This window comes from Mesoplodon densirostris, chromosome 10 (genome assembly GCF_025265405.1).
Source record: "Mesoplodon densirostris isolate mMesDen1 chromosome 10, mMesDen1 primary haplotype, whole genome shotgun sequence".
Classification (NCBI taxonomy): Eukaryota; Metazoa; Chordata; class Mammalia; order Artiodactyla; family Ziphiidae; genus Mesoplodon; species Mesoplodon densirostris.
The window spans coordinates 31,990,644-32,011,468 of record NC_082670.1 but is presented as its reverse complement, the minus strand read 5'-3'; the positions used below and the strand labels follow the sequence as shown (position 1 = coordinate 32,011,468).

The 20,825-nt window shown below is 50.5% G+C and overlaps 3 protein-coding genes across 7 annotated transcripts in view; 1 reads left to right on the top strand and 2 right to left on the bottom strand.

Moving 5' to 3' along the window:
• Positions 1-1,275: 1,275 nt before the first annotated feature.
• Positions 1,276-5,528, bottom strand: YIPF3 (Yip1 domain family member 3). The gene is made up of 9 exons (XM_060110970.1): positions 5,293-5,528; positions 4,624-4,821; positions 4,331-4,437; positions 3,000-3,045; positions 2,770-2,862; positions 2,482-2,613; positions 2,172-2,285; positions 1,850-1,973; positions 1,276-1,756 (listed from the first exon to the last, which is right to left on the bottom strand). The coding sequence occupies exons 1-9, from the start codon at positions 5,371-5,373 to the stop codon at positions 1,608-1,610; spliced, it is 1,044 nt and encodes a 347-aa protein (XP_059966953.1). The 5' UTR covers positions 5,374-5,528; the 3' UTR covers positions 1,276-1,607.
• A 121-nt stretch (positions 5,529-5,649) lies between these two features.
• On the top strand, positions 5,650-16,261 carry POLR1C (RNA polymerase I and III subunit C). Of its 3 annotated transcripts, XM_060109068.1 has the most exons (9): positions 5,650-5,754; positions 5,881-5,952; positions 14,115-14,222; positions 14,458-14,590; positions 14,875-14,994; positions 15,081-15,233; positions 15,390-15,539; positions 15,645-15,761; positions 15,906-16,261. In XM_060109068.1, exons 1-9 carry the CDS (start codon positions 5,686-5,688, stop codon positions 16,022-16,024), a joined length of 1,041 nt encoding a protein of 346 aa, XP_059965051.1. In that variant the 5' UTR covers positions 5,650-5,685; the 3' UTR covers positions 16,025-16,261. The 3 variants fall into 3 exon arrangements, with proteins under 3 accessions (XP_059965051.1, XP_059965052.1, XP_059965054.1); XM_060109069.1 differs by lacking the exon at positions 14,115-14,222; XM_060109071.1 differs by lacking the exon at positions 15,390-15,539.
• The window catches only part of XPO5 (exportin 5), a 49,550-nt gene continuing 44,341 nt past the window's right edge, over positions 15,617-20,825 (bottom strand). For 2 of the 3 annotated variants that reach the window (XM_060109065.1, XM_060109066.1), the window contains 6 exons: positions 20,757-20,819; positions 19,895-19,977; positions 19,335-19,442; positions 19,062-19,199; positions 18,688-18,852; positions 15,617-18,516 (listed from right to left, as the gene is read on the bottom strand). In XM_060109065.1, coding sequence (XP_059965048.1) covers positions 18,379-18,516; positions 18,688-18,852; positions 19,062-19,199; positions 19,335-19,442; positions 19,895-19,977; positions 20,757-20,819 — 695 coding nt within the window. In that variant the 3' untranslated portion in view covers positions 15,617-18,378. The remainder of the gene's footprint in view (positions 18,517-18,687; positions 18,853-19,061; positions 19,200-19,334; positions 19,443-19,894; positions 19,978-20,756; positions 20,820-20,825) is intronic. The other variant, XM_060109067.1, reaches the window with a different exon arrangement.

The window sequence follows — 20,825 nt, the reverse complement described above, 5'->3', positions numbered from 1 at the left end:
CGTTCCTAAGGGCCAGACCCCTCGGTGCCTTCGCCTGGATCCCAGGGACGCCCCCCACCCCCCCACCCCCGTCCAGTTTGGAAGTCCCAAGGGCCCTTTAATTCGCGCCTCGCCCCGCCCCCGCGACGAGAGGAGCCGCGTGCGCGGGCATTCCAGGCGCGAGGAATTCCTCGCGTGCCCCTCGCCAAGATGGCTGCCTCGCAGCGGCGGCGCCGGGACCCCCTGCCCCGTGGAGGCGGCCTGAGCTGCCAGGCCCAGTGGAACCCCAAAGGGTCCTTGAAACAGGTGAGCCGCAGGTAGATGCAACGCGCTGGTGCCGTTCCTTTCCCAGGTGATTAGGGCACTGCTGATGCTCTCACGTCCTCAGTACCCGTGGGACTGGAGTAGCCAAAATGAAGGAGGGTGGGTACCAGGAGCGTGGGCTGCAGTGGCTGTGGGGCCGTGAAAAGTGGGCCGGAGCTTTCAGTAAGGGCACACTGCACGATACAGGCAGTGCCCTTGGAACGTTGTCCACTGGTGATAGTGTAGGGGCCTCACATCACGTAGGATCACATAGCATGAATGAAGGGCACGTCTTTCTTAGTCCCTTTATTAGAAGGGAAAAACGCTAACCCAGATTTACTAGGGTAATGAATTTTTTAAAAATGAATAATATAAACATAGTGAAGGGAGGTCAAAGATTCTGTTCCCTCCATTAAGCACCTGACTTAAGTGGAACAGATTAAATGGGTAGCGGGAGAGGATGGTGCTGTGCTTGGGGTGGTTATTGCTTTTAAGAGTAAATAGCACTCTTGAAGAGAAAGGACTGAGAGAACTCCTGAAGAAAGCTTTGTTCCCCTGGCCCCAGTATAACCAGGGCAAAGCCAACTTTGGCTTCAACTGTGCACCTCCACAGAAAAGTTATCCCTACACAATGGCCCAGGTGCATAAGGGTCTTGTAACATGGTGTTCAGTCTGGAAGTTTCTGTCCAGTTGTCACTGCTCCATAAGCATCCCAAGAGTGAGGCTGAGCCCAGACTTAAGCTGGGTGCACTGTTCCATCAGACTTATGGTTCTTGAGTTTGAGGCCTCCCTGATGCTGCATGGATCTTGCGCTCCCTGCCCTGAGGGCAGGTTCCATATTCAGTCTTTCCATGCAGTCTGGGCTGTCCCACTTTCATTCTGCTTGGATAGGGGTATAACGAAGTGAGTATGTGACATTACCACCACTGACAGAACAGGGAAGTGTACAGGAAGTAGGGTGGCAGGGAGGACCACTGGAACGGGTAGCTGTAGTTCCAGACTTCAATCAATATTTTAATTACCAAGTCTATATTTAGCAAGACAATGTGGAAGAGATAAAGAGGAAGGAAGGGGTAAGTGGTGAGAAGACCTCGGAGGAGCTGACCCACTTTCTGCACTGGCTGCAGAGCCCTGCAGTCCTGGCCAGGACTTCCTGGCCTTGTGCCCTTCAGAAGCTCGACAGGCATCAAGGAGGTGCTTAAGTGGCTACAGCTCTGTGGCAGCTGCAGACCCCTCAAAGAGACACATGTCATCAGTACTGTCCTTCAGTCTTCCTCCACTTTGCAGCTGGGGGAAAGGGGGCCGGCTAAGGATCTCAGGTGGGGTCAGTGTGACTGCAGGGTCACCGCGACAGCCTTGGCTGTGGCGTTGAGCATAGTGGTGGGAAGCCTAGCAGCAGGGAGCACAGCGGGGATGTCTCTGGGGACCCTCTGCATGGGTGGGATGTTGGGGCCCTCCAGCGTGTCCAGGATCCCTGAAAGAAGGAGGATGGAAAGTGAGTGGGGGTTGGTAGGGCCCTGCCTAGGCAGCTGTCCTCCCTCTCCCCTGCACCCCTCCTGTCACTTACCCTCTACCACCTTGTGGTAGGCAAAATGCAGATAGAGCAGGAAAAGCATGTGCAGGGTAGCCAGGGTGCCACAGAGGAGCAGCCGCTGTGTGGGGCCCACAGTCCGCGACACCAACACTGCCACCTAGGGCAACAGGAATACAGCTCAGAAGGCCTGATCCAAGTGAGTAGTGTAGAGAAGCCACTCTTACCCAGAGCAGAACCGTCTTTGGGCTCTTCCCTCCCAATCAGAGCCCCTTGTGGGATTGGGCCTGAGCTCTGGGCTGTTTCCCCTACTCCTTTGGAGGACAGCCCACCCCTGGAAACCTCCTGCCGAGCTTACCATGCGCAGGGTGGACAGCCCACCCACCAGTAGCCAGAAGAGGTAGAAGAGGGCATGGAGGTGGATGTTATAGGTGATGAACAGGACAATGCAGTGCCCAAAGAGGCCGTAGCCCTAGGAAAGAGGATGGCGGAGAGGAAAATCACTCAGGCTGGGCTGGCCTCTGGACCCTCATGAGGACCCTGAGAAATAAATGGTCCATTGGCCAGCTCACCCTATTCCAGGCCCTGGGGCCCTAGGACAGATGCAGACCAAAGCCTGGTTACTCTTTTAAGATCACCCTTGCCCACCACCATGCTGGACTCCTTACCAGCAGCGCTAGCATCTGGAGCATGGTGATCTGGGCATTGCACAGGTAGGCGAGGAAGTAAATGAAGGACGAGACGCCCAGCCAGTAGCCGAAGCAGGTGCCAATGGCTGTGCCCATCAGGGTGCCCTCCCGCTGTGGGGTGAAGGCTCCAATTAGTCCTGGGAGGCCTCTTGTCTCAGCTCACCCAGGGCCTTCCTCAGGGGCTGCTTCTATCTTACTCCACCATCGTCTCCTTGGGCAGCTTTCAACTCATTTCAGCCACCCCCCAAAGTCCTCTGTCCTGCTTACGATAATGGTGTCAGACGTCTTCATCCCATGGAGGAGGATGGCCACCAGCGTGAAGACAAGCATGAGAGGTCCGTAAAGCTCACCTGCGATTTTCTGTCAATATACCAACTCATTCAGGCTGGAGGGTACAGTGGCTCTTCTGTTTATGCCTTCCCAGGCTTTGCGTGGTGGCCCCACCCTCTGCCCTAGTGCCTCCCCCGGCTCTTCCAGACATGCTACCCGCTATTCACCTGGGGGAAGTTGACCATCTTGATAGGGATCATGGACTCCAGGAGCCTGGGAGGGGAGAGGAGAGATGAGAGCAGAGGCAGCACTAGGCTGTGAGGTTCTGGAAAGCCTGAATCTGAGTCATCTTGCTAACTGAAGAGAACATGCTGGATGGCAAAGGGAGAAGAGGGCGGTAAAGACAGACAAGGAATGAGGAAATCACTTTCTTGCCCCTGAATGCTTCCAGGAAAAACAGCCTTCTGATGCTGTGCTGACTGATGCAGCAGCAACACGGAGAATTTAGAAAGCCCTGCTGGGCCTTGGGAGAGGGCTTGGCCCCCGTTACCTATGTGACCTGCTCCCCTTTAAACCTCAGCAGAGAATGCCCCAAATTCAAGGCTGTGATAGTAAAGCCGTGAGAAAGGTTTAGAGGGAAAGTTGTTACTTGAGGGAACCAGCGTGCCTCCTGCCTCTTCCTGCTTATCGTTCCTCCAGGCACCACTGAGCATTTTCTTGAAAAATATATTTGAAGTGGTATGAAAATTCCAGGCAGAAGGAATAAAAGTACCAATAACTTCCCCACTTCTTAAGTGACTAGCTAGCTCCTAATAATACCTTGGATCTTGACTAAATTTTACTTCCTCTGAGAAAGCTGCCCTGTCCAATCCTCCAGCCAAGCCTGGGTCAGGTGTCCCTCCTGCGTGTCCCTTCATGGCAAATGAGTGCTCGAGGGCTGCACTCCAGGGTAAGGCTCCCATCTATCTTCACCACTGAATCAGACACAACTACTGTAGTGCCTGACGCAGAGCAAAAGCTCAGTAAATACCTGCTGAGTGATATGGATATTTGATAAGCATTGGTTGAATTAAAGGATGAACAAAGAATGAAACCAGGATTAAATCCAGCTCTTGAAAAGTCAGTCAACAATTAGGTACCGATATTCTAGTTCAGAGACTGTTCTGGTGCTGGGAATAAAAATGTGAAACAGAGCCTGCTTTTGAAAAGGAGGTCTCTGGGGAGACAGACCCAGAAATAATAAAGTACAGCACTGCTGAAGAGTTATCTGTTAGAGGAAAGCACAGAGCTCTACTGGAGCACCAGGAAAGGACAAACTGGCAATGGGGAGCAAAGGAAGTGACATCTGAGCTACTCTTTGAGGGAACATGAGTAGTTTGCTAGAGGGAGAAGAGGAGGACGGCAATGTGTTATCGCCATGCCCTGTTCCGTGACTGGTAAGACGTATAATGTGGCTGGGGTCATGAAGAGGGGAGCCTAAGGGTTTGGTGTCCGGTTGTAGTTTGGATGAAGGACTAGGTGTTAGGGGGGCAGCTTCTGTCAGGAGAAGGATCCTCACCTGCTTCGCACCTGGGCAGGCTCCACATCAAAGTAGGGTCTCAGGATGTCGATGTTGGCATACAAGCTGAAGGCCCTGGAGGCTTGTCTCTTCCCTGCCTGCCACATCTGAAGCAAAGAAGACGGGTGGGGTGGGAGGGTACTGTGAGACTCTTGGCTCTATTGCTTATTTTTTGTTGAATTTCTTCATGGTTCTAACTGGACAGCCCGGGATGAACTTCACCAACACCAACTCCAGAACCAGGGGCCTCCTAAGTATACTCTTCCACCTGTCAGGGAGCCAATCTTGTTTACCTGATCAGCCACCTGCCGGCTCAATTGTCCCTTAAAGCCCTTCATGCCCAGGAACTCCCCATCCTCTTCTTCAGCAGCAGCTGCATCAGCATCCACTTCTTCCTCACGCAGGCGCTGATGCAGCTCACCCATGTCCTCGAAGCTGGAGCCTGAGGTATCATCCATGTTCTCCATGTCAATCACAGCTGAGCCCCCACCCTGTGAAGACAACAGACCTAAAGTGCAGTGCCTTTCTGCTCCATCCGTTAAGTCCTTCTCTGTTCACCACAGAGTTTGGGGCTCTGTTCTTACACTGCTCGGGATATGGCTTGGCATTACCATAGATCACGCCATTCTCTCCCCCTCATTTGCTCTCAGAACCCTTGGTTGTTTGGCTGTCTTTTCTAGCCTGGGAAACCTATTCCCTGTCTTCCATACACATCTTTCTCCTACCTTCCCTACCAAAGCCCCCAAAGGGTTACAAAAGTGCCCATTTCCTTTGTCTTTCCCAACCCCAAAACAAGGTTGTGCGCACACAGTGTGGTTTTGGCCAGTGAATCCCGCCCACCCCCAAGCCCACTCCTGCCCCGCGCCATGCCTGACCCCGACCGACCTTCTAACTTGTGCGGAAAGCAAGAGCAAGCGGGCCCAGGGACCTGAGGCCCCTGGTCGGAGCCGTGGGGCCATTACCTGGATGTTTTCTTCGAACCCTCCCCATTCCGGGCCAGCCCCATTTCGGGCGCCGCCGGCTGGCGCCGCCGGAGTTGCCATGTCCCTCGAGGGCTCCCGTCGCTGAAGCCCGCGCTAGTCCCGCGCGCGGAAGAGGAGTGGGAGAGACGTGGGCCTGAAGCAGGGACAGGTCCACGGACGAGAAAGAAAGGAGGGATCCGTCGGAACGCAAAAAAGAGAAACCCGGATGTTTGGCCCAAACTGACTTCCGGTAGCTGGAGACGTGGACGGAGGCGGGGCAGAATCTCGCGATATCTAAGATTCCAGGCGGTGATGCGTTGCCACGGAGACGGAGGAGGGCCATTAGGAACGCACGCACCAGTTAGGTGCCTTGGTCACGTGGAGGAGCTGAAGATGGCGGCGGCCCAGGCGGTGGAGGAAATGCGGAGCCGCGTGGTTTTAGGGGAGTTCGGGGTTCGCAATGTAAGCCTTGTGGCCTTGAGCTCGGGAGGAGAAATGGGAGCGGAACAGGGATGAGTTGGGGTCAGAGTGGGGACAGGCTTGGCCTCGCTGCCCCTTCGCGGACAGGCTCGTCTCTCTTTGCTCTAGGTTCATACCACCGACTTTCCCGGTAACTATTCGGGCTACGATGATGCCTGGGACCAGGACTGCTTCGAAAAGGTGGGTGGAGCTGGAGGTGCCCGGAGAGAGTACGGTGATCGGACCTTGTGGTCTGAGTAGCCTGTGCCTCAGAAGCTGTCCTTGTGATGCTATTCAGGCTAAATTAAAGGTCCAGGTTCTTGTTCTACCTGTCCAAAAGAATTTGGACAGGGAACGCAAGAAAGGTCACACACAGACTAAGGCGTAGAGAGAAACAAAGAAGCAATTTATTAAGGGGCAGAAGGGAAAGTACGTACTCAGAGAAGAATGAGGGCGTCCTCGCGAGTGAGGGGCGCACCCGAGGAGTTTTGTGACCCCCCTTTTAATTTCATTTTAATTCCTTGAATGGGTGCAGGTTTCTTTGATTAGGGGAGGAATATTCATTGTTGGGAGGATGGGGAGGGATCTTTTTTTTAATATTTGCTTTTTAAAAAAATTTTATTTTTTATTTTTGGTTGCGTTGGGCCTTCGATGCTGTTCTCGGGCTTGTCATTGCAGTGGCTTCTCTTGTGGAGTACCGGCTCTAGGCACGTGGCTTCAGTAATTGCGGCATGGTCTCAGTAGTTGTGGCTCGCGGGCTCTGGAGTGCAGGCTCAGCAGTTGTGGAGCACAGGCTTAGTTGCTCCGCGGCATGTGGGATCTTCCTGGACCAGCCATCGAACCCGTGTCCTCTGCACTGGCAGAAGGATTCTTAACCCACCAGGGAAGTCCTTGGGGTGGGATCTTGATTGCATCTGGTTACATCAGCTTCTCTTGCGCATTGGTCTTTTAAAGCCACCGCACTTCTGAAAGCTGTTTTCCCTTAAATTTTTCCTTAGCGCCAGGTGTGGAAGGTTGTATAGCAGCCACCCGCAGCCTGTGCTTTTTTTTTTTTTTTTTTTTTGCGGTACGCGGGCCTCTCACTGTTGTGGCCTCTCCCGTTGCGGAGCACAGGCTCTGGACGCGCAGGCTCAGCGGCCATGGCTCACGGGCCCAGCCGCTCCACGGCATGTGGGATCCTCCCGGACCCGGGCACGAACCCGTGTCCCCTGCATTGGCAGGCGGACTCTCAACCACTGCGCCACCAGGGAAGCCCGCCTGTGCATTTTTATTGCTCACGCTCCGCCAAGCTCTAGCTCTGTGGGTTTTCTGGTTAGGGTTCTCTGTTTAGGTATCACGAAGTTTAATCAAGGTTTAATTTATGTTCTTGTTGCTGATGGCCATTCCTCCCTGCTTCATAGTCTCATTAAGTGCAACACAAGGAGAGGTGGCTTTGCCTGTTGCCTAAAGTCTGTGTTTGAGGAGGCTGTCCTTGGGTCCAGCCCTGTCATTCCTGCCTCAATTCCACCCTGAAGGAGTTCCTTCCCAAAGTCTTTTGGGGTTATTCAGGGCCAAAAGTCTCATTCTTCTGTAACTTTTTCAGACTTTGTCTGACTCTGGGAATGAAACTTTCCTCCTTTCTGGTCAAGGGGTCCCAAGATTTACATAGAGGCCTCAGCAGTAGGCAGTGGCTGGAATCCCTGTATGACCATCATGTTTATGTCAAATTGTTGCAACCTGGAGGAAACAAATTTAACAAGCAAGTAAAAAGGCAGGGGCCAGAGATCAGCAAAAGTATTAATGCAACCAGAGGTCCAAGGGTACCTTTGGTTATATCTTTTTGCCTGCAGTCCATGTGGAGTGGGCACTGGGGTTATCCTTTCCAAAACTGTAACACCTGGCCAGGGGTGTTGATGTAGGTGTAACATGTTTTGTTGATAACTGCACATATCCTTACCTGCTCAGCTAGGAGATAATCCAAGACCAGTCTATTATCCATCACCACATTAGCTAGGGAATTAAGAGATGTTGAGAGTCTAGAGAGTGAGTCCCCTCTGGTCCTGGCCAGGGAAGACAGAGTATCTGACAGGTTATAAAGTGTTGCCTCGTGGTAGGCAAAGCCCCCTCCCCCCCGCCCCGTGGAGCTGCCAAACCAATAGCAGCTCCTTTTTTTGCCAGGATGAGTCCAGTTGCCCTCTTATTTCAGGAATGGGATTATAAATGGTTATACTGCAGTCCCTCTGATTACTTAGTTGGCCTAGCATGCATTGTCCCACTATCAGGGCATTATGTAGACAAGGAGAGGCCTTAGCCAATCCCAGGGAAGGGAAGGAGGAGTTGGGGTTGTCATCTAAAATATCTGGGGTATTTTGGTCTCTTTTCTTTGGTTCAATGAAACAAATCTGACATGATTCCTTCAACGAAGGGTTTTGGTATAGCATCATAAAAGCCTGCATGTAAGGAACCTCAGTCTATTTCTCTAGTTTCCTGCAAAATAAATCCAGTTGTGAAATAGTATCATAATTTGAAGAGCCATTTTGGGGCCAGGTTTCCCTGACCCTTACTTGTATTGAGGCCAAAACGTATTGCAGAAAAAGATGAGTTTCTTGGGTTTTAGCTCATCAACGTTGAATTCCTTCCAATTTTTCAGGATGCGTCCTAAGAGGGACTGCTCGGGTATTGAAGGGGCACCTCCTATGGTGTGTATACCTAAAGTGGACAGAAAAGAAAACAGCACAAAAATCAGGGCATCCTGTGATTTTTGCTCTCGGCTTTGGTAACAGCAAGGGCGTCTCCTTCTACCAGTTACCTACTTCCTAGGCCTTGGAGGCGTCCACTCAGTAACCTTACTAGTCCTTGGATGTCTCCAAGGAGAGAGGGTCCGGGACCCTGCCCATTCGTCCCCGTTGGCCAGGTAGGGGGATTGCCTTTTCTTTTTCTATGCTTCTTTTTGATATAGGGCATGACCAGTCATGTGTCTGCCTGTGGTGCCCAGATGTATCCACTTTTCTTATGAATCTAAGAATCCTTCATAGTGGTGGAATTGCCACCTAGCTCGGGAATCTAAGATTTTAAATAAAACTTCTACATTTAAAGACATTAATGGAAGAGGATTCCTCAGAGAGAGAGGGCGGGGGGGAGAGAAAGCCTGCCTTGGAAGCTTTGGATATTGCCAGAGTAAGCAGATCTTTCCTAAAAGTGAGACCCAAGGAATTAAACCATGAGTAATTTTTGAAAGATTTACAGTTGCATTAAATTCCTATTCCCCTAATGCAGACACCCAAAGGAGGGAGAGAAAGGTTAGGATGAATAACGATTTTGTGGTGGCAGCGGCAGTGGTGAGCTAAAAACAAACAGTCCTTTTTAAACCCAGCATGGACAGAGCAGAGCTCTCTCCGGTAAAGGTGCTGAATCAAGACAGCACTCAGAAAGGATTACCAGAGCAGCAAGAAGGAACACGAGGATAACAGGTATCCAAATTCGCCAAAGCATATTAATTAGTTTATGGGTGGACTGGTGTCACGGGGCAGAAGGGAAATAGTGGCCGTAGGTACTTAGCCTTGGATTTATGAAGTTTTTTTGTCCTTCTTTAATAAGAACTTTAGGTTTGGAAGGGGGCTCACTCGCCTGTCTGGACTCTTCTTGTCGTCTGTGGTCCTCGATGTCCTGTGAAGACTTGGGAGGAAGGATAGGTTTAACTCTAGACAGGTTCCCCGCTTAGCTAATAGTTGGTCATCCATTCTTGGTGTCCCCAAAATACTTATTTGGTCCTGTTGGGTTTGATAACAGGCGGAATAGGAGTATTGTGTGTGACTGACAAAAGACTAGTAACCTGCACCTAGTAATAATCAGCTTGGCCTGGGGGGCCCTTCCTGGGATGTCTCTGTCTCAGGCTTGAAAATTTATGGGTATTAGGTTTCACCCAAATGTTAGGTTTCAGCCAGAGCAATTTAAAAGTTAGGGCCTGTTCCTAGTCACTGAAGTGTCTCCCAAGCTTTTATAACGTATTGTCCCGTTAAAGGATGGGGCATTCAGGGACTATCGAGAAGGCATGTGAGACCAAATATTGTTCAGATTGGCAATTGAGTGGCTTAATGAAATACCAACTGTGGGGATTTTGATCGATACTCGATTTTTATCAATACCAGGCAGCTTTTAACATTTGAGAGTCCAGCATAATTGTTTAAAGACAGGGCAAATGGCTCCTGTATTGATTAAAAATGACCCTCTTACCTGCCTTGTTAAGGATCACCTGGGGCTCTTCTGTTGCGATAGTGAGTTTTTCCATGGGAGCCGAGGACCCCCGGCCCTGTCAGCTATCTGCAGCTACCATTTGGAGTTTCGAAACCCCTTTGTCCAAATCGGACATGGGACATTCTCACGTCTGATGGCCTGACTTTCCACAGTTTGGACATGGGGCAAGCAGTTTCGCCTTTTGCCCTCAGCAGGGACGGGTGCAGTGGCTTGGCTTACCACATTTGAAGCAGACCCCTTGTGGAGTCTCTGTTGATCTGGTGTCGTGTCTTCTCTTTGTCCCCGAGGTTGCAAGGCACTGCTAACAGCAAGAGCTGTCAGTTGAGCCTGTTTCTTAGTTTGTTCCCCTTCGTGCCCGTCCCTCAGGGTTTCCTCTGCCTGGTCACGGTTACTAAATACCCCATAGGCCATATCTAGCGGCTAAGGCATCAGAGCCTGAGGGCCCAACTGTAACGTTTGGAGCTTTCACCTAATATCAGGGACAGACTAGCTGATAAAAATGTTGTCCCAGGGCCTCCCTGGTGGCGCAAGTGGTTGAGAGTCCGCCTGCCGATGCAGGGGATACGGGTTCGTGCCCCGGTCTGGGAGGATCCCATATGCCGCGGAGCGGCTGGGCCCGTGAGCCATGGCCGCTGAGCCTGCGCGTCCGGAGCCTGCGCGTCCGGAGCCTGTGCTCCGCAACGGGGGAGGCCACAACAGTGAGAGGCCCGCGTACCGCAAAAAAAAAAAAAAAAAAAAAAATGTTGTCCCAGTAGGGACTAGTTCTTGGGGTGGAGGGGTCTGCGTTAGTGCATTCTCTAAAAACTTTCACAAGTTTAATCCTAGATGAGGCTCATTTGGTCAGAGAAGGAATTCAACTGTCTGGACTTGTCCCAAATTAACTAATTAAGTACTGCTCTTAATGAGTTCACTGGTTTTACATGCCTTTAGAGTTTAACTAGTTCTGAAATATAGCCCTCAATGGTCAGGGTCCCCAGGCAGCATGGGGTGCACAAAAGCCCAAAAGAGAAAATGTCCTTGGTGTCTCTGAATGCTCCCAAAGGGTATGTCCCTGGGAGTAAAGATTACCTGTGATCCTTCAGGGGAACCAAGCTCCTGCCAAAAGGAGGAGCATTGCCGGTCAGGACTGGCTACGGGTATCCGTGTTTTTCTCATTCCTGCTAACTGTAGCCTATGTGAGGGTAGCGACCCCATCATATGGCAACCCTGCCAGCCCCTGTCCTGAGGCCCATGTCCTCCCCTGGTGTCTGCCCTACCCAGGGTGAGTGACCTTCCTGAAGGCTTCAAGGCTTCTCTGTAGATTCTATAGCCAATGATTAATTCTTGTGTTCCTGGGGTGCACTCCCCTAAAATGGACATCCTTATAGTTCCAGGACCTATTTAGGTTCTAGTTTTCATTCTCTGAAAGGGTGGTAAGTATCTGAAAATGGGTACCAGCCACTAAGGGAGGCGGTATGTGTAATTGTGTTAAAAAAAAATCTAAGAAAACCTCAGCTTTCTTCAACTTACAGTCTGTCCAAGTAAGGCTGTATTTTATATTTTTGCTAATTTGAACCTGACAATAGTTAATCAAATGGTGGATAAGATAAACCCAGAGGGCAAAGCTCCTGTGGTTCAGGTCCCTGACTGCCTGTGAATAGAGGCTGGCCTGACATGCCTTGCAACAATGAGAAGTGCAAGACCTAGCAGCAAGCTTGGAAAGCACCTGACAGATTCCTCTTCCCGCACTTCCAGGAGAGCAAGACACGAAAATATGAGTGAGATGGGCCGCAGAGGCGCGACAAAGAGCGAAAGAGAAAAGTAACGATAGGAAGTCAGGGAGCACCACTCAAGTGCAAGGGAGGTGGGAGGCTAAGGCTTACAAGAGACCAAGATGAAGGGTAATTAACTTCCAATAAATCTCCTGGCTTGCTTGCCAAAGACTGATGCCAGACAGGCTAAATTAAAAGTCCACGTTCTTGTTCTACCTGTCCAAAAGAATTTGGACAGGGAACGCAAAAAAAGTCACACAGACTGAGGTGTAGAGGGAAACAAAGAAGCAATGTATTAAGGGGCAGAAGCAAACACACTTGGAAAAGAACTCGGGCGTCCTCGCCAGTGAGGAGGGCATCTGAGGAGTTTTCTGACCACCCCCCCCCTTTTATTTTAATTCCTTGAATGGATGCAGGTTTCTTTGATTAGGGGCAGAATATTCATTGGTGGAAGGATGGGGTGGGATCTTAATTGCACCTGGTTACATCCGCTTCTCTTGCGAGTCTGTCTCCTGAAGCCACTGCACATGTGCTCTAAGAGCCATTTTCCCTTAGCAGTCAAGCACCAGGTGTGGAAGGTTGTATAGCAGTCAGCTGCAGCCTGTGCATTTTTATTGCTCATGCTTGGCTGAGCTCTGTGGGTTTTCTGGGCAGGGTTCCCTGTTCAGGTGCCACAGAGTTTAATCAAGGTTTAATGTATGTTCTTGTTGCTGATGCCATTCCTCCATGCTTCATAATCTCATTAAGTACAACACAAGGAGAGGTGGCGTTGCCTTTTTTTTTTTTTTTTTGCGGTACGCGGGCCTCTCACTGTTGTGGCCTCTCCCGTTGTGGAGCACAGGCTCTGGTTGTGGAGCACAGGCTCCGGTCGCGCAGGCTCAGCGGCCATGGCTCACGGGCCCAGCCGTTCCGCGGCATGTGGGATCTTCCCGGACCGGGGCACGAACCCGCATCCCCCGCATCGGCAGGCGGACTCTCAACCACTGCGCCACCAGGGAAGCCCTGGCGTTGCCTTTTGCCTAATGTCTGTGTATGAGGAGGCTGTCCTTGGGTTGGGCCCTGTCTTTCCTGCCTCACTTGGGGTTTGCTCCGTATATTGAGCGACATGCTAGGTGCTCGGTATACACGATTTCTGCCCTGTTTTGCAAACAAGATGTTCAGTCTTGTTGGAGAAGAGCATTCGTAGACAAATGAGTCCAGTGTGATGCGGTAAAGGCGGTTGAAAGCAAAAAAGGTGATGGGGTTGGGGCGGGTGTATCCTGCACAGGCACTTAATCCAGAATGAGAAGGGGGTGGGGCAGAAGTATGGAAGATTTCCTGAAGGAGATGACATTTCAGTTCAGCCTTGAGCGATGAGCAGAAGCTGAGAACAGCGAAGGGTGAGGAGTGTCCAAGCAGTTCATTGTTGCTAGAATATGAAGTGGGTCAGCATGAGTGTTAGGCAAGACTGAAGTGCGTTTTAGGCACTGTAGGTGATAGGGAATTTTTGAAGAGCTCTTAAGCAGATATTATCATATATGCAAGCTTAATGGTTGGGAGAGAATGAATTTGAGGATTGTCATGTGGTGTGTGCAGATTTGTGACAGAATTGCATAGGGGAGCTGAGGCTGAAGGCAGAAACTAAGATTGTGATCATGGAAACACAGCACGGGAGACAGAAGGTAAATTTGATGGTTGCTTGGATATGGGCTGTGAGGGGGGAGTGTAAAATTAGCTTGTTGGGGAACTACTTTGATGGATGGTGGTGTCATTTACTGATGAGAAATGGGTCTGGGGAAAGGGAGTGTTGATGCATTCAGTTTCCTGTGGATGGAGAAGTCTAGCAGGCTAGCAGGAGATATATATACGAGATCAGAAGTGAGATACAATTTGGGCAGCTGTCCGTACAGACAGTTGCTAAAACCGTGAGTGGGGTTGAGGTCACCCTGGAGAGACACAAACACTTGGGAAATGGTAACATGTATGTAGTACGTGGAAGATTGTGAATTTAGTAGAAGGATTGATCAGACAAGAAGGAAGAGAACAGAAGATTGGTGCTCAGAAATCAAGGCAGTAGAGTTTGGAAACGGTATTCTCTCAACAACGCCAGGTACAAGGGGGGTGTCTAGTAAGATAAGGATTGAGTAATATCAACTGGACTGAGCAATACGTGAGCCTATTCTTAGTAAAATAGCCTCTGTGGATGGCCTGGCTAGAAGCCATATTGCAGAGGATTTTAAATGAATTGAAGATAAAAATGAAGACTTTTCCAGAAACTAATAAATGATTGGGGGAGAGAGGGACATCTGGGCAAAGGGAGGTTCTTGAGGGGAATATCTGGGGGGAGGTATTGACTATATAGAGAGCAGGCTTTACTTAGTGTTTTTCCTGTTCCTTTAGAATTTCCGCGTGGATGTGGTACACATGGATGAAAACTCATTGGAGTTTGACATGGTGGGAATCGACGCAGCCATTGCCAATGCTTTTCGACGCATTCTATTAGCTGAGGTATAGGTGGGCACGATGGCAGAGGTGGAGTTGTGTGGGGAATCCTCATTTGTAGAATTGTCTCAAGTGGTATTTTCCTGCAGTTTTGCTGAGCATTCCTCCTGCTCATTCTTTGTAAACTTCTCATCAGGCGTTCTTCTAGGAAGAAGTCTCCATCTCCCTATGTCAGGAGGCAGGGAGTAGATGGGGAATCTACAGGGTCTTTGTAGATGAGTGGCTTTCTTTTCTTGGGCAGGTGCCAACCATGGCTGTGGAGAAGGTCCTGGTGTACAACAACACTTCCATTGTCCAGGATGAGATCCTCGCTCACCGCTTGGGGCTCATCCCCATTCATGCTGATCCTCGCCTTTTTGAATATCGGAACCAAGGTGAGGGTTTGAGAAAATGAAATTTTGGGGAAAGGTGGGCAGCTCTCCTCTGAAGTTGATTCTGGAATCAGACTGCCTGTGTTCGAACCCTTGATTGGCTACTGTATGACCTTGGGCCCGTTACCAATCTTTTGGTACATCAGTGCTGTTGTCTGTGAGAACACTTGCCCTTGCCTTACCAGGGTTGCCAAGAGGATGAGAGAAACATGCAAGGCATTCAGCGTAGTGCCTGGCACCGAGGTCCACTAGCTCTTTAACAGCCCCCACCTCCTCCCTTTGTGTAGGAGATGAAGAAGGCACAGAGATAGATACCCTGCAGTTTCGGCTGCAGGTCAGGTGCACTCGGAACCCCCACGCCGCTAAAGATTCCTCTTACCCCAATGAGCTCTATGTCAACCACAAAGGTAGGTACCGGTGGGGTGAGGAAGAGGGCCCCCTGTTGGTGGGTGCTAGTTTTAGGGACTTGGGTCTGATGTGCTTTCTCCCGCAGTGTATACCAGGCACATGACATGGGTCCCCCTGGGGAACCAGGCTGACCTCTTCCCGGAGGGCACCATCCGACCAGTACATGATGATATCCTCATCGCTCAGCTACGGCCTGGTCAGGAGATTGACCTGCTCATGCACTGCGTCAAGGGCATTGGTGAGACCCTTTGATTACCCTGGGGTGAGGTATGACTAAGGGACTCGGGCTGAGATGTCCCCGACAGGCAGAAAGACAATGGGCCTTTGATGTCAGTAGCTTAGGGAATGTGAGGAAGGGTCCCCTCCCAGGCTCCGAGTTCCCTCTTCCCTCCAGGCAAAGATCATGCCAAGTTTTCACCTGTGGCAACAGCCAGTTACCGGCTCCTGCCGGACATCACCCTGCTTGAGCCTGTGGAAGGGGATGCGGCCGAGGAGCTGAGCCGGTGCTTCTCACCTGGTGTTATTGAGGTGCAAGAAATCCAAGGTATGGGATTTGGGATGCCAGGCCCTAAAGTATATTTTCTTTGAAGGTAGCAGAGAAATAAAAGCTCTGGGCTTATGTATTTATAATATGGTTTGTTTTCATTAGGTAAAAAGGTGGCCAGAGTTGCCAATCCCCGGCTAGATACCTTCAGCAGGGAAGTCTTCCGGAATGAGAAGCTAAAGAAGGTTGTACGGCTTGCTCGTGTTCGGAACCATTACATCTGTGAGTTTCCAGTTGGAGGGTGGGGTGGGGGTGGAGTCCTCTGGTGCTGCAGCTTCCTCGCAGAGTTCAGATGTGGAATCTAGCAATACGTGTAAGGAGCTTTTGTAAGCCCTGCCTGAGCTAAAGTGTCCCTTTGGTCCCCAGTCTCTGTTGAGTCAACAGGGGTGTTGCCACCAGACGTGCTGGTGAGTGAAGCCATCAAGGTACTGATGGGGAAGTGCCGGCGGTTCTTGGACGAACTGGATGCGGTTCAGATGGATTGAGGCTGTGCTGGACTTGGCATGGCTGGGATTGGATGCTCCTGAGGCAAGCTGAAGATTTTACGTTCTGACCTGCCCCCACAGGACTGCTGTGGAGAGCCCAGAGACTAGGGGTCCTGAGTTTTCTGGGGACAATTTCAGCTTTATTTTCAGTCAATACACTTCGTTAAATGTGCCACAAAATGTGACTTTTATGCCTTTGTAAGGTCTTAATGTAAATAAATTCACATCCAGAGAAAAGTCCTTTTGTTGGAGACCACTTTTTCAGTTTTCGTCCAAAAATATGGGGCACCTCAGAAGAGATCTGGTGTTATTTAGCAGTTAGGAGCATTGGGCTCAGACATCACTGCAAGTCAGGGCCAGGTCCCTCTGAAGCCCCTTGAGAAATGCCAAGTGTGATGGTTTCTGGGGGCACAGCCAGACCACAGAAAAATACTGTGTGTGCTTAACCTATTTCCTGGACGCCAGAGGAAGTTCCCGAGAGAAAACAGGGTGGTCCATGGCAGACACATCACATTACTATCGAGAGCCACACAAGGAAGAACAACAGTTCCCTTTGGACAGCCCCTCTGGGTTAGGTCCAGTGGCCACCAGTGACGACACTGAGAGAATGGAAGGGCTGCCTGGTCTGCGTGTCAGGAATAGAAAGCTGCTTCTGGCTGGCACGCTATTTCAGAGGGTTTGACAGAGCAGGTCTGTCTGTCAGTCACAGTTCCTCCTGTCCAGCCCCCCCTTAGCAAGCAAGATGCTCACGAGGAACAGTGACCCTGGAGTATGTTACTAGTTTGAAAAAGGGAGATGGGGCCCTTTCTATATGAAATTGAGATTTTTACTGACATGCAGATGTGCTTTAGAGTTAATGTTTCTACAAAAAGGTTCTATAAACAATAGAAAACTTCTAGCATGAAGTCACAGGATGTTAAAAATATTACAACACAATAAATACAACTATACCCTCCACAGCCCCACCGCAGAGAAGAGTAGGCAGCTAACAAGTTTGGAGGGAAACATGCTGAGATGGCCTTCACAGTGGACAAGAAGCCCAAAGCACCACCCAGGAAGAGGGGATGGACCAAGTCTGTGCCACATGAAGCACAATGTGGGACTCCCAAGTCTATTTCCCCAGCTTTGCCTCTTCCTGACCTTACCCTACCTGGGGGGCCACACCAGCTAAAAGCTGCAGCTTCAGTCCATGCTGCTCCACCGGTCCTCACCAAAACCCTGGTCAGTGGATTGGATCAATGCCAGGCCTCTGTGGGGAACACATGGACACACACACTAAATGTGTCCTTCTGTATAGATTTAACTAGTCGTGCATCCATGTCCCCTGTGCTTATAGGGCCATCCAGTGATGTTTAGAAAAGACTCACAGGTTGTGATGGGAAGGCATAGTTTTTCTTTTGGAAATGGCCCATGAGGGAAGTGACCAGGGACCTGAAAGACCACGAGATTTTTGAAGGCACCTGGACTGAGCTAGTCTTAGGAGAGACCAGTGGCTTTGCTAGCTGCTTGTCACAGATGTAGCCTAGTTGGTCTGGATTATCCGTAAATGCCAATGACATCATGTGACATTAGATAGGGTACTGTGGCTCTTGTGCCTGAGTGGACCCTGGGGACTGGGGAAACCACACTGAGGGGTCATTCATGGAGGGACAGAATGCGTGAGCTCTAAGGGATGTTACAGAGCGCTACAGACCCTGGCCCAGCCCTGGTCCCTGAAGGTACTAACATTTGATACTGTGCCCAGAGCTTAGCAGTGGCCTGTACCATGGATCCCATCAGGTGACCAGATTCTTGCTCAAAACAAAGCAGGAACTGGCCAAATTCAGTTCAGCACTCAGCACCTGACCCAGATATGCCCCTGGGGGATGGGGAAGGTCCCTGTCAGCCCAGCAGCAAGGGGACTCAGTGGGACTTTTCAATGATCCAGGAGAAACTCTGGCACAAGTAGTTCAGGGCTGAGCCCCCGCCGCAAGCCTGGCTAGTCGCAGCATTGGGTACAGCGCCCCTAGTTACCACTCTGCACAGGTGTATGGCTGCCTGGGGGTGGGAGGGCTTGGGGAGAAGGGCCGCTCTGCTCTAGCGTTTCTCTCTCGGAAAAGGCAAAACTCCAAGTAGGATGGGAGATACCTGGGAAATCTAGACAGAATGGTGTAAGCCCTAACTCCCTTTCTTGATGCTTTAGCATGGCTTCCAGCCCTGTACAGGGCCCACTCTCTCCAGCTCCAGACCTGGATCTCTCTCCAGGCTGACGACGGTGTAAAGTGAGGTGGCAGTGGAGAGGGGCCTAGAGAATAGCTACAAAGGGGAAGAAGAGATGACAATAAAGGTCGAGGAAGAATGCCCAAAAGCTTGATTCAGGGTTCAAAGATGGTGGCCAGGCTGCCCTCCTCATTGTCCAGCACCTCTGTTTCCAGCATTGGCTTTGTTTTTTTGAAAAGTGAGGGAAGATTCTTAATGTGAACTTCTTTTCGGAACTGCTCGCCCAAGGGTTTCTGTGGAAGACAAACGAGAAAGAACTAATGCCGGGTCTCGAGTGGTGGGTTGTTTTAAAGATCATCTCACCATAATGGTCGTGACTACAGCTGGTTTCTGGTTTGCCTGTACACATGGTCCAAGAAGACTGCAAAGGTGGCTGGGAGCACTAAGGAAAGGGTGTGACCTACCCCAATGCACCCAGCAATGAGGCGTTTGAATTGGTCCTTCCGGCGCTTGTCAGCCACTTTCTGCAGAGAGGGGTTCAAAAGCTTGCAGTCAAACTGGTCCAGTGAGTCCTTCTGAATTTCAGGGATCTGCTCCATCACAGCTCTTATCTCCAGGTACCTGGGACGCTGAGAAAGAAGTAGGGGTAAACCCACTCAGTGGCACAGTTTTGGGCCCCATCACCTTCCCTATGCCCTGCCACACCCACTTCTCAGGGGCAGCACTAGCAACGTGGCAGCTGCCCACGTTTAGGACTAAAAGGCCCAAGTGACCGGGAGCAGGCAGGCCGTGAGGGGCGAAGCCGCAGCCATCCTGCCCCCAGGCTTTCTCCACTCACCAGCGCCTCATATATCTGGAAGGCCAGGTGGACCAGGGAAGCCATGCAGCCATCGTGCTGCCCATGCGTCTGTAAGCCCTTCAGCACACTGGTGAACAGCCATGTAACAGCATCTGCGAGCAGTGTCCCTGACAGCACCTGGGGAGACAGCTGTGCTCAGGGCCAAAGCGGGACTCTGAAGGCCTCAGCACCCTAGTTCTTCCAACGGATTCAGTCAATCCTCATGACCCAAATGTTTCATGAGGGGAGAGGAGAAAGGGTGAGTAACCATACTTGTTTGAGGAGAGGCCAGCAGAGCTGTGTGGTCGTCCTCTGGCAGGACAGAGTATCCTTCCAGGCCAGGGAATTGAAGGCTGTAATTAATAGCGCTGTACAAACATCCTAATGGAAAAGGATGGAGAATTACAATGGGAAAATAAGTACAATGTTCTCTGAATTCTTATGCATCAGGAGCTAGAGTTTTAATAGGTAAGCAGGAAAATGATAAAAGCAGCTACTGAAGAGATGGGAGTTTATTTCCTCTATGTCTATCAGGCCAACCAAAAAAGAAAAACTAACCAATACAGAAGAGGAAACCTATGTGCAGGAAAGAGAGCTCAGGCCTGGGGGAGGCTGAACACCAGGGACCGGTGGCAACGTGCCTGGGTGTTTTTCTGAGCCTTTGCCCATGCCAGCATGGGAACACAGTGGCCTTATGCCTTTCCCACTGTTTTCTTTAACTCATATAAAGGCGTATTACCAAAAAACCCTCCTGATGGCATCAGAAATTGAGAAAAGCGGAAGCGGGCTCCCTGGCTGGGCAAGGAAAAAATCTCGCCTGCCCCTCCACCCACCTCATGCTTCATTAGACATTTTCCCAGGTCTGTAAGCTCTGCCATGGCCGAGGGGGTTACCTCTGTGGCCATCATCTCTTCATCTGTAAGTAGAGACCAAAATGTTAAGCTCCATCCTTTCAGAACAGAGACCGTCCTTTCTGACAGGAGCCCACAGAGTAAAGGAGAGGTGAGTATCCTGGGCTGACTGGTGGTTAAAGGTACTAGGGCAGCCCCCAGCCTCATAAGAGGGTGTAGAAGCCTCTGCCCGTGGCAGATCTAGAGATGCATCTAGCCATACATTTGCAAAACAAGGAATTTTTCTGGACAGTTACCTAAAAAGCTGCAAATGCTGAGGATCTTTTGTCATTAAACAAATATTTGAGGGCCCACTATAGAAGTTACTGGGGATATGAGAGGAATACAACAAAGTCCCTTCCCTGTTAGGAGTTAAATTCTACTGAGGAAGAGAAGTAATTAATAACACAAATAAAACATGTCAGGTAGTGATCAGTGCTGGAAGACAGAGCAGAGGAAGAATCTAGAGGCTGGCGTTGCTATTTTTGATAAGCTGGTCATGGAAGACCTCTCAGAAGTGACATCTGAGCAGAGACCTGAATAAAAAGCAAGGGGATGGGCCAGGTATATAGTTGGGAGAACAATCATTCTAGGTACAGGAATCACCAAGCGCAGAGGCTCTGAGGAGGGACTGTGCTGGGGAATACAGCAAGGGGGCCAGCATGGACGAAAGCTAGATGTACAAAGTCTCCTCCACACCAGACTGCTAGGGACACAGTTTCTATGGGAACTGACCTAGTTACAGAAGTAACAATATTTAGGAGCTTAATGGCTGATCTCCAAGGCCCGCAACAGGCTCACTTACCATCTCCATCTGCAGGGGGAGCAGTACCATGGTCAGCACCTTTCTTTGAAACACAGCACACAGCTAAAG